Source organism: Falco rusticolus, chromosome 1, assembly GCF_015220075.1.
Source record: "Falco rusticolus isolate bFalRus1 chromosome 1, bFalRus1.pri, whole genome shotgun sequence".
Classification (NCBI taxonomy): Eukaryota; Metazoa; Chordata; class Aves; order Falconiformes; family Falconidae; genus Falco; species Falco rusticolus.
Genome location: NC_051187.1, coordinates 49,839,238 through 49,851,906, shown reverse-complemented (window position 1 = coordinate 49,851,906; position 12,669 = coordinate 49,839,238). Strand labels below are relative to the sequence as shown.

Sequence of the window (12,669 nt, the reverse complement as noted above, 5' to 3'; positions counted from 1 at the left end):
ATGCTCATTCCACCTTCTTGAAAAGCTGATTCAACCTGTTAATCCAGCAAAGGGGTAGCACAGCAAAAACCCAATGAGGTGAGCACCAGTGCCTGCGTAAGGGAAAGAGCAGGCTAGGAACGTGACAAGGGAGGATGACATGGAGCGAGACAGCACTGCAGCAAGCTGCGAGGTTCACTGTGCTGCACTGTGGAAGTGCACCTTTTCCTCAGCTGCTCCAGGGAGTGAGTGCATCTGCCTTGGAGAATAGAGGCCAAAATAGCAAACTCAGCAGTGATGGTTAGTGTGCTGTAAAGTGAAGTGGAAGCTGAAGCAAGGAGCTGTTTATACCCTTCCTAACCTCCAGCACCAAGCCAGCACCACCAGGCTGTTCCATGCTTGCTGTAGTTTGCATCCCACCAAGTGAAACCCCATTGTTCTCAACCAAAGAATACATATAATATTTTGCTTTCGTTAATCTGTCATAAATCCACTTTGTCACGTTTCTCATTGACAACCTTACAGCGAGAAACTCTTACTGCATTTTTGCAGTCACTATCAGGTGAGTGTTGGTGTGGGGCTTTTTGTGTCTCCTGCAACACTCCCCTGAATCTTTCGCGTTGATCGCAAATCAGTGTCAGATTTCAGGAGCAGATTTCCTCTTACCATCATCACAACTTCACTATGGTACTCAAGCTAATTTTCCCATTCCCTTAATACGTCTAAACCAGTGAGTATTTCAGTGGTGGATTACAATTTGTCAGGCTGATGCCCTTACCCCCCACATGGTCTGTGCCTGCTGCAGATTTCAGAAATACGCTGGTTTGTATGCTGTGGTGCTGAGAAGCAGATTAATGGGAGAACCAGCTTCCTCGCTGCAAAAATTGCACCGTTTATGAGGGAGGGGTGGCAAGTGTGTGAGGCAGGGGCACTTGCATTGGCTGGCGAAGTGCAGGTGTTGAGATGTTGCAAAGTGTCTGAGAGAACTGTAGTATTTCCAGAGTAGGCTAAACAAAAACTTAATAGTTTTCTCTGGCAGGAGAGTTGAAGAGGGTGAGAATGGAGAAAGCTCCTCTGCGTGTGTCTGAAGTAAATCATAGAAACCATATGAGAGTTTTCTTTGGTGTGGAGAATCCCACTGGGACTAGGAAAGTCTGTTCTCATTTCTTAATCACAGGCCAGCGTAACTTTCTGAGTCAAGGGGTCCAAGGGTATTACTGGTGGACAGCACTTTAAAATCTCTTTAGGTGGTGAACAGAGATTTGGAACATGGTGTGCCGGCACCAGTGCTGAAGGTGTGTATGAGCAGAAGGCAGGAGCAGACTGAGCAGAATTTATAAAAAGCTAGGATAATGTTTAAAGGTTAAAAAGCAACAGCTTGGTAGGAAGTCATATGCAGGCAGCTTTCTGCAAGGATGAAATCAAATGCAAGCTTGGTGGGGAGGAAGAGTAGACATTACAAGCAGATGTAAATGTTCCCCTTTTCTCCTCACGTTCCCATCTGGAAACTCCTTGAAGGTAGTTAAGTAATGGCAGCTTTTACAAGCACTTTTGATAATCTTGAAGTGGACACAAAGCAAAGAGTGACCAAAAACTGAGCCACGTGTTTTGATTGTGTGTTTGAACAAGAAATCAAGAGGAAAAAATACAGTCATATACAGAGCAAGAAGTGTGTACAACATCCTTGTCCTTAAGAACAGCTATGACATTTTTATGTTGCGCTGATAATGCAGATGCAGCTGTATATGTTGCCGTCTGTTGTTTTGCTTCAAGAGAAGATATCAAAAAATGTTCTCTAGTTTTGTTTGAGGTTGTACCGTAAATCGGAGTTGTGCCATGGAAACCAAAGGTTTGCCCAGCTGATGGTCAGTCTTATTCTAAGTTACAGATTGTGAGTGAAAATAATATGTACAGAATGTTAACTGTGAACGTGCTTTAAAAAAAACCTACAAACCAAAAGCCAAATCATGATGGCAAAGCGCACAGGCTTAAACTAGTACAGAGAAATCAGAAAATTAGGAGTGACTAGAGCAATTGGAGTCTGGAGCTGCAGTTTGAGAGGTCAGCGAGAGGTCCCTGCAGTAAAACATTTGAAAAAGATTAGATATGCAAGGGGGAGAGATAGTTGAACCTATCCTATGTTAAGGGGTTTTCCCTTAATGATCTGTTGGGGGCCTCTCAACTCCTAAGATAACAGGAGAATAACCCACAATCTGTCCTCTTATCTTGCGTATGCTGACACTGAAGGGCTTCAGGCTAGCAGTCATCTAATTAAAACTAATATGCTGATATTTCCTGTGTTTTCTAGTCTTTGTGGGTTTCAGAAGAGAGGAAATTCCAAAATTTCAGAAAACTTTTTAGTTTGATTGACTCTTCAGCAGATGAGGAGGCTGTCTCCTGGGTGTATGTTGAGGACAGCACATTAATCATACCTATGTTCTCACTGTCACCAGCTGACTGCCAGCTAATTCAATTTGATGACAATGCCAACATCGCATTTATATATGTATTTCTAATTCATGCGCTCACAGAGGTCAAGACACCTTGTCTTGTCAAAACCTCAAACATCATGTGGGTCCAACAGCAGTCTTGAACATCTGTGTGTATGGAGTTGTTTTATTGTAGCAGTCAGGTGGCACTGTTAACGTGAAACAATTCTCTTGTCCTTGTAAATCTCATGACTTTTGTAGCTGTTATCACCAAAATAGCTGTGGTAGAATTTTAACCTTAAGGACGCGATTCGCTAGAACAGGGCAAACATCTCAGGTTTGAGCTTGTATCCTGTTACAGGAAGAAAAACTAGTATTAAAAGAACTAATACTTTTATTTAATTTTTTTTTTTTAATGAATTAAGGAAAAAAGGTTCTTCCCCCCCCCCCCCGCCCCGCTTAATCTCCAGAATTGTGCACATAAGATAATATAGCAAATCTACTTTAAAATATAAAGTAGGGGGAGATTATTATTTTATGATGGGTTTCTGTTTGCCTCTAGATAAAGCAAACAGATTTGAGCATTATCTGTCTTGGGTTTTGATTCAAGATCAACTGACTGACATATCTTTCCGTGGATCAGCATGGCTGTTTGGGTGAACGAAGCAGGAGTACATACTCAGCTCTGCTTAGAAAGCCCATCTTCATGTTTGTTGCAAAACCTCTGAACTAGATGGATTTTGAAGTGTGGTGCTTGCTAACCGTTGGGCCCTTGAATGCAATACAACACACTTGATAAGCAACATTTTGCAGGTGCAGCATTATGCAATAAGCAAGAACAATGTTTTTACTTTGTAATGAAATAGAACTTACCTTGATTCATTCCTCCTATAAATGTTGCTATGGGGGTTTTTTTCTTCACTTGGAAAAAGGTGGTGTGGGTGCGCTGTGTATTCCCTGGTAAAAACTAGTTCTGTAACATATGATCTTTGTTGATACGAAGTGACTCCGTATTCCTTTGGCCTGTGATTTGGTGGCAACTCCGAACAATTATCTTGTAGCAGTTTAAGAAATGTCTGCATTACATGCTATTTTCTTAGGTATTGGTGGATTAATCTCTCTTGCTTTCTTTCTCAGGTTGCCATTTTGGATGCAAAAAGAAGTATGAACATTGGGATATTTCTCAAACAATTCAAAAAGTAAGATTTGGTTTTTCCATGCAGCTACAGCAAGTTACATATGTGCAAAATTCTTTGTAGTTCTCATCAAATGTATTGTATATTGTGCTCGATTTCTTGTGTTCTGTACAGGTATGTCATAACTTTATAGTTATACAGAACTTTATAGTTCTGTACAGGTGTGTCATAAATAACTATTTCATAATTTGATTTCTGATATGTTTAGGTTTGACTGCCATTATGACTTAGCACCAAACATACAGAGTTTGCTACTGTTAACCAGTTGAAGTGAGTTTTCAGGTATAGTTAAGGGAAGCCTTTTTGTCATGTAATACTGCGTGAGAGCTGCTTTTCACTGCCTTCCTTTCTTTATGAAGAATTGATAGAAAGGGGTGAGGTGAGGAATTATTTTTTTTTAAAGAGCAAGCTGTTTCAATGCTATCTGTATTCACTGATAATGTTGCCCTTCAGTAAAGGCATCACTGAAAGTGGTGTTAGCACAGTGCTGCTGTGGACACTGATACATAACCTCGTTATAATTCCTTTGTGTGCCCAGGCGTGTTTTTTTTCAATTTGTGTAACTATTCACCCTGCAAGTGTTAGAAATGTGTGTGCTCAATTGTTTTTTCAAGGTCTGCTGAATCCATCATTGAAGATATTTATCATGGAAGAAGTGAGCCCTATGGTTCTGAACTGCTGCATGAATTTCTTAAATTATTACCAGAAGCAGAGGAGGTAAATAATGGTTTTACATGGAAAGTATTTTTTCGTAGAGTTCTACTGCCTGGGAGGCCAACATGAAGGTCTGTAGAAGAGGAATCCCAAATCCTTCCTGAGGCCAGGGGATAGGAAACCACTGAGTGCAAAGGGTTAATCTTCATTTGACATGCGTTTCTCTGATGTCCCTTATGATGTTCCTTTTGTTTTGTAAACATCTTAGCAAGACCTGGAACCCTCCTGTGTGCAGATAGCTCAGCTCTGGGGAGGGGGTGGTCAGAAAACTCAAAGTATATCCTAATGCAAACAAATGAAATTTCCCTTCTTTGGCACCTGCCTTATGCTTTCTCATTGCGGTGCCTGTGAGTTGAGTATTAGTAGCCCTGTGCTACTGTCTCTTCTGCCTTCTGGTTTGCTGCCTGCTTGGTGCATCTAGGGTCTGCCTGCTCCTGAGCCCAGGTCATAGGGTTCCAACGGGGCAGAAAGGCAGCTTTGCTGTGCAGCACCCGTAGAATCTGCTAACGTGACTTAGTGCTCCAGAGGAGACATGTTAGAAGGTACAGAATTACCAGCAGCACCTTCAGCAACGTCTCTGTGCTGACCATATGACCAGCATGCAAGTGCTGCTTGCTGCAGCCCCCGCCACCCCCCCACCCCCCCACCCCCCGCCCAGTCCCAACCTTCAAGTCCATTCACATGATTAAAGAGGTGAAGCTTCATCGACTGACGTGGGAGCCCTGCTTAATGATGCACAGTTCCTCCTCTGCTCTTCTATTTGCACTGACCCATTTGTATGTACTTGAGAGAAATGTATACCACAAACTTGACAAAATTAGCATTAGAATTGCTTGGGTGCTCCACATCAAAGCCATGGCTGAAACCTGGGAAATTGGTAGTTAACATCCACATACAGCTGAACCTCCACTCCATGCTTTACCACTTCAAGGTCATGCTGTCAGAGCACTCGGTTTCCTCTGTGCAGCAGCAAATCTCAGACCCAGTCAACAGCAAAACACGTATTATTTTGCTGTCAAATATATAATCCTAAATTGGGCTGCTTTTGTGGGGAATCTTGTAAAACTCCGACATTATATTTTATTAATGTATTTTTTTAGAGTTGGGGGATATCAACAGGTTGAAATCTAATTAATTTGGGGAGGAAAAAAAAAGTTACTAGTTCTGGGAGCTCAGAACTGTTCCCCCTTCCCTCTTTGTTTGAATTTCAGTACGTGTTCCTGTATTTAAACAGAATTTATGTCCTTCCTCTGAAAGAGTCAGAGGAGAACAGTGAAGTACTAACTTAACAGAAAGTGATTTCTAGCTAATTTTTTGTATATTCAGCAAATTAAACTGAAAGAAAGGTTGTTTTTTTCTTCTGTTCCTCTTTCTGGTTTAGATCTTGGCTGTTACTTTACGACAAGTAGAGTGTCTTTCAAATACCATGCTCTTATGTGATACACACGTTGTAATTCGGCTAGGATTTAACATAAGCTGTTGAATTTTGTCTGCGAGACTCGAGACTCGGCTAGATGCTTTAGATACCCAGTAGGTGCTGCTAAGAGTGAAAAGGTGTATTTATTTCCTAGCAGATGATTTGACAACAGGCCTGCCCCTCAAGACAGTGTGGCCAGAGCACTTAAGAAGTGCTTTTAAGGAGGTGCTTGAAAAATGAATAAAAGAGATTTTATGGTGCAGAGGTGTATCAGAAATTAAGGGGTATTAGATGTTTGATTTGTTGCTGTTCCCAAGGGAAGGCTGGAAAGAGGGTTGTTCCCAGTGTGCAGGTATTTGTATGTATTTATAAAGTTCCATGCTGCAGAGATCTCATTGCTCACCATCAGGAAAAGGAAAGACACCCTTTTCTTTTGTTATTCTCCCCATAATTGTTTAACTTCTTGGGAGTTTTCCCCGTAAGGGCTGGGGTGAGAGGGCAGGACAGGGAGAAGATCCTGAGTGTGAGGGACTGATACTTCTGCTGGTATGAATAAATGTTTCGGTGTCTTCATGTCCTCATGCTTCAAGGGTTCAAAGAATAAAGGGTTCAATAACTTATTTACTGCTGTGGCTCCTAAAATTTTAGTGAGTTGGTAAAAAATTCTATTCTGTCTAGGAACCTCAGAGCTTTTGTTGTTTGTCTTTCTCAGCATTTCCCCCCCCATATGTTCATTGTTCTCCTTGTATGTCCCCTTTTTTGTTCATCTGTTGTCTGCCTCGTAGTCTAAATTTTCATCTCTTGGAATGGCGGGTCACCATTTGCGAAGGGGTAGCCAACAAAACTATACAGTCCCTCTCCACATGCAAATAATCCAAAATCACTAGAGGTATTAGGTGAAGTGGTGTTACTTGTCCTGCTGTTCCCTATTATGTTTAATAGTCCCTCATTTATTTTTGATCTGGGTGTTGTATCACGTGAGATAGCTTTGGCAAGGTGTCATCACACCTTGGCCTGTCCCTGCAGGATGTGGCACCCATCCTCAGCCAGGGTTCCCTGGGGTTACCTTTGGATACTTCCCCATCTCCTAAAGACCTGCTTTGTTGTTGTAAGGGTTGAGAATTAACCCTGAGCAGAGGCTTAAGCAGTCAGATACTAAAAGGTGAGTTGTTATCAGTGCTAACTGTCTTGGTGTAACCATGGGTGGGCTTCTGCAGTTCTTTTTTGTGTGCTCTTCAGCAGCTCAGGTATTTACAGTCACATTTCCTGGTAGCACAGTTGTCTTGCAGGTTGGAGTGAGAGCCAAGTACTCCCTGCCAGGCATGTGCTCCACCCCAGTAACTGTTTGAAGATACCTTCTACTTTTTCTTTTATACAGTACCATAAATTCTTACTCTGTAAAAGTGAAAGGACGGAGAGAGGAACACCATTCCTGGTTGTAGCCGTAAAAGGGGCAACTCTGGACCGACAGTGTTTCTTCTTTTTTACCAACAACCTTTACAGTTTATCTATGTGAATAAACACTGGCTTTATACTCCAATCTTATCTTATCCAAAGTGTTGTGATATATAGTCACATTACCTGAATGTGCCCCTGGTCACCAGTTTGAGGTATGTGGCACATTTTACATCATTTCAGTCCATATTATCTCAGGCACCTGATGGATGTTCCAGCGTCTTTGAGATGGAACAGTTTTTTGGCAGTGCAGGCTAAGTACTCGGGCTAACACATACATTTGACATTTGTGGTCTTTAAAGTTATTCTTTCTTTTTTTCAGTATTGTAATGTGGCAACTCTGTTTATGTGCTGAAAAAGGTGTCAGTACTGGTAATTTTCTAGCTGTTTTCTGTGAAAAATCCCAATAGCTATGAAATCTGTTGGGATTTTTGTGTATAAATGGCAAATACTGTCTCGTTGCTGTACATTTTTGTCAAACCGAGTATGACCGTTATTGAAATATTGGCACTGCTGTGAAGTCAAACTGAAAACTTTTGGGTATTTTCAAATGTTTAATGTGGAAAAGCTTGATAGATTCTCGAAGCTGGCAAACCTGGAGCTTGCTGCAAGTTCTACTCAGTGTTTTGTTCAGGTCTGCGTAGGTGGCACCAGCCTAGCCATCATACAGTGGTTAAAAAAAAAAACCAACCAAACAAAACCCAACCAAAAAAAGGTATAAAAATTCTCAACACGTTAATAAGTAAGATAAGATCACTGATTTTGTGTAAGCCTTGTTAGCAGTCCTGCTCTTTGTACCTTACTGTGGTTGGCAGTTTTGTAAGAGGAAGAAATGCCTATTTGGAATCTCTTGTGATTCATCCATTTTGCAGCTCCTGTTTTTTTCCAGGGAGCCTTTGTCTTGACTGAAGCAATGGCCTCCTCTGCTATATCACTTCTAAAAAAGATTCCTTTTCTTAATTCCTGGTTCCTAATGATATCCTGTCAGAATGGCTGACAGCTGTCATTTACTGTCATCCTGACAAAAGCAAAGGGGAAGCTTTCAGCTGCTTTTATGTGCATAACATTGCACTCTTCAGCAGGCCCAGACTGGTAAAAGTTGGGAGAGTCCAGTGTTTAATGAGCTAGAATAGCCAGAATTTGTACTTTAAATATATACAGAAGAGAGCGTATCGGCCTGCTAATCAGTTCACCCATACACACGCACGCCCAGGTTATCAACACGGTGTCTTAAATTCCTTTATAATGTCTCAAGCCTGTCCTTTGCTTGTATACTCTGTTTTAAAACCCTAGTCATCTGTCACCCGCTTTACTGGAGTGGTTCCTGTTGGCTCTACCCTTTTCAGACCATGTTTGTGTAGTTAACTGCCCCTTCTTTCCTCTGCCAGGGCTCTATGTGGCTGACTGTCCTTCAGAGTTTTCATCTCCTGCTTCCTTTTCGCCCCTTACGATGGCTGCAGGTTTTTCTCCTTTTCATTTTATCATTTGCTGGTGGAGGTTTGCCACTGCCCAGCCATGTGCCCCGTGGTGCCTCCCCACCTAATACATCAGGTGCTTGCCCACGTGCCCTTGTAGTTGGATTCCACTGTGATGCCTTTTGGGGCTTTGGTATTTTTTAACTCTGTTTTTCTTTAGTTCCCTGAATGTTTGAAATGGTATGGAAATATTAAACAAAACCAAAAGAAACTCAGAGAAAATGTTTAGTCGTCTGGACTATTGCACTTGGCTTTACTTATTTATTTGTAACATGGGGAATATTTGATTTATTTGATTGGGATGTGGGGAAATAGTAGCAAGCATATTTGAGGTTGAGTGGTGTACTGATGTATACTCTTCAAAGATCTTGCATAGGAGTGCAACATACCTGGTCTATACCATAAAGCAGGATCCTACTAGTTGTAAATAAGTGCTACTAGTAGCTCAAAAATGACTGAAAACTTGAGTGGCAGGAATGCAGTAGCTTTCCTGTCTGCGAGGAATAAATGAGATACTCGCAATAGGCGTATCTACTCCAATTGTTCGCAAATCAAATCAAAGATCAGGCTTTCTCTGTTTCATAACTTTTTAAAATGAAGCAAATTACATATGTGAGAACCTTCTGTATCTAAAATCTGATTTAGTGTGCATGGGCATGCATGGACGGTGCAAATGCATATTCCATATACAAATATAATGAAAAATTAAATTAGTAGCTCTGCGTCAAATTTGAGTAGTACAGAACTGAGCATACAATGTGATTGTGCTCTCTTGCTGTATACGTGATGCTGCTGTATCTTGGTATATGGCTGCATGCTGTTGTGCAAAAGATTTTGTTGTGCTTGAAGAGAGGAGTTCAAGGCCAGAACTGATAGTTATGCATTGTGATTTTTAAAATAAACCACATTTTTTTAGCTCTTTTGTGTTGTCAGACTAATCATAAACCTATCTACTGTAACTGTTAACATGATTAATAGTGAACAGCGTTGTCAATCCCCATAGCTTCTTTGCAGTTCCTGGCTGCATTTGGTATTTGAATTTGACCCCCACTTTTAGGAGCCATCAGAGAATCTCAGGTCTCTTTGGGAAGACTTGGGACAATGTGGCTGCAGAGGGAAGAGGCCGATCCCGTGGGCTTTTGAGGAGCCTCCCTTGGAATGTGTAGGGGCAGCCGTCCCAAATGTGTTTCAGTCATTTTTAGCTTTGGGGTTCAGAAGGGGATCTTGTAGTTTATGGGTAGTGTCAATTAAGTCAAAGAACTTTTTTTTTTTTTTTTTTTTTTCCTGACTTATGGTGAGATAACTGGTCTTTCTCAATTATGACATTTGTAATAAAAAGGGAACACCAAATAAATGGTTGTCCTAACTTTACCTTAGCTATTCCCCAGACTATTTACTGTTTCAAGGCTAAGTTAACAGGATTTAGCCTCCTGTGTTGAAAACAGACACGTATGGGGAACCAGGCAGTGTTGTGCTGAATTCCAGGATGAAAAGGACCTTATAACTCTTTTCTGTTTCTGTTTTGTCTGTTCGTGGAATGGGTCACTATCCTCCACCTTGCTTTCGTTTTTGACTTGTCAGGTGAGCTTGTTTGCTGCTTCTTGCCAGGGTTGGGCATCTAAGGCAAAGGCAGTGGAGGTTACGATGGCTGATGTGGGCTGGAAAAAGTGTAGGCAGGCGGTAAGCACATCTTCGTTTTAAGGCTGATTACAGAGACTTCCTTTTGGGTTGACTGCTGCCCAAAGCTTTTTGGGTTGTGATGTTCACACCCCGTCCTACCCATCAGAAGGCAGCCTCGCAAACGTCTTCTGTTGGGCACGTATAGGGAAGTTTCTCCCCTGGATGAATTCTAGGATTTAGTACTTCCTTGTACCACTCCAGGCGTTTTTCCTAATATGATCATGTAGAAGAAAGAGGATTTCATCCAGTGTCTGTAAAATTAACATTCTACATAAATAACTACTTACTATCAAAAGTATATTCAAATATAGTACAGGTATCATGAGCAAGTTAATATTCCTGTGACTTTCTCAGGATCTCCTGTTCATTTTTTGTGCATTTAAATCTTAAAATTGCATCTTCCTATAAGCACCTGTGGTTTATATGATCTTGATTTTGGTGATTTGGGGTGGGTTTTTTGGTGGGCTACTTTTTTTTTTTTTCCTCCCTCTCCCCCCACCCCAAACCTGATTGCCTGTATCCCTTTCAGACAAAATTTGATATTTGCAACATAGTAAAATGCGGTTGGAGAATTTTCAGGTTTTGTTGTTCAGGTTGCAGGCCGCTATTTTTTGGAAGCTAGGTTAAAGAACTCGTGCAAAGACTAAATAAAACTGAGATAATAGATGTCACCCACTCCCCACTTCATGGTGCAGGAAAAGGTGTTATTTTGGTTTTCTTTCTTGCTCGTTTTAACACCTTAGAAGCATGAGGGAATGTCAAGTCTGGTCTTTCCTGTTTTTTGTTGGCAGACTTCTTGAATGACTCTGTGAATTAGGAGTTTTCTCAGGCCTCAAAAAAATGGGTATGCTGTTTATCTTTAGAAGGAGCTTTTGTCTGAGTGTCTTCAGTTAAATGGGGTGTGTGTTAGGAAATGGAGTTAGATAGCCTGAATAAAAATTGCTTCTCTTTCTTTGCTATAAGTTTTTGTTGGGAGGGTGGTTTAGTTTTTTTTTTCTTTTTAATTTGAAAAGGAAGATTTTTTTCCTATTCTGGGTTTAATATGTAATTTTTGTTTTCTCTCTCCTAATGTGCTCTTAACGTTTCTTTTTTTATCATTATTATGTGGAAAAAGAATGGGGATAAAGCAAGACAAAGCTGTTAAAAGAATCCTTTTCTTCTGCTAGTCCAGGATTTATTTTAAGTCCCTGATTTAACATAGCGTATGTTGTCTTCCACTACAAATCCACTACTTTTTTACTGTGAAAGCAGAAAAATAACTTCAGTGATTAATTTGGAGCCTGATGCTCTAAAAAAATCTGTGGATATCTTGCTAAATCATGACAATCTGATAACTGTTGATGCCCTGATGTAGCATGCCTCTCTCCAGGATAGCTTAATATGCTTTCTGAAACTGAAGACCATCTGTGTAAATGTGGTTGTGAATAGGTTTTAAGTGTAATGTTATAAAAAGGAAAGATGATGGGCTGGTGTGTAATTCAGTGGAAATTTAGAACTGATAACTGGGTGTGAACTTGTTGGTTGAATGAAGAAATAGTGTAATTGAGACTGAGCTCTGCTTTTGGATACAGTTCCTGTGTTGGAAGATGTGGAAGAAATTCCAGTTACACTTAAAACACATGTGTATGTATTTTCCAGTTCTTCTATATAAACAAATATAAGTATGTGGGCAGATCAGTGGCTTCCAGATCATGCAAATATATGGATTTTGGTGGAGCTGGGAAGGAAGATCAACAAAATTAAAGCAGTGATATTTCCTTTGCATGTAAATGGTGTTCTCAAAGTACTGAAAACAAGAGACTTACAATCTTGCATTTGATTTATCTTTAAAATATTTCAAATGAATGAAAAAAAAAATAATCAAAAATTCAAGAGCATGACATTTACCCCTCGAGAGTTTTAGAGAAAATGGTTGAAGCAAGTATCTGAAAAAAAACCCCATAACTTAAAAGCTTCGCTGCATTGTGCCAAAGAGATCTAGGCAGTCTGATGATGGAAATGCTGAACACAGTTAACTTTAAGCTACACCCGAGTGTATTATCACAGTTGTTGAAGAGTCGAGAATAATTTTTCAGATCATTACTCAAGCAGCTATTTCCTGGGCGAACAGCTAGAGATCAGCAAATGGACCAGTAGGGAAGAAAAGAGCCAGTTCTATGGAAACTGGAACCGCAGTGTCCTAAACATAGTGACGACAGCAATCGCTGAGCAGAAATCAAAATGACAAATGGGAAATCAGAAAACACTCAGCAGAAATCGGAATCCCCAGTCAGAACGGTGGCATCGTATTTTTTTTCTGCTGGACTTTGTAGCTAGGTTTTTGG

At 40.7% G+C, this 12,669-nt stretch overlaps 1 protein-coding gene across 1 annotated transcript in view; it reads left to right on the top strand.

The window, feature by feature from the left end:
- Positions 1-12,669, top strand: part of FHDC1 (FH2 domain containing 1) — a 37,147-nt gene that overhangs the window by 8,519 nt on the left and 15,959 nt on the right. Inside the window, exons 3-4 of the mRNA XM_037378568.1 lie at positions 3,546-3,607; positions 4,219-4,321. Of these exons, the coding sequence (XP_037234465.1) occupies positions 3,546-3,607; positions 4,219-4,321 (165 nt within the window). The remainder of the gene's footprint in view (positions 1-3,545; positions 3,608-4,218; positions 4,322-12,669) is intronic.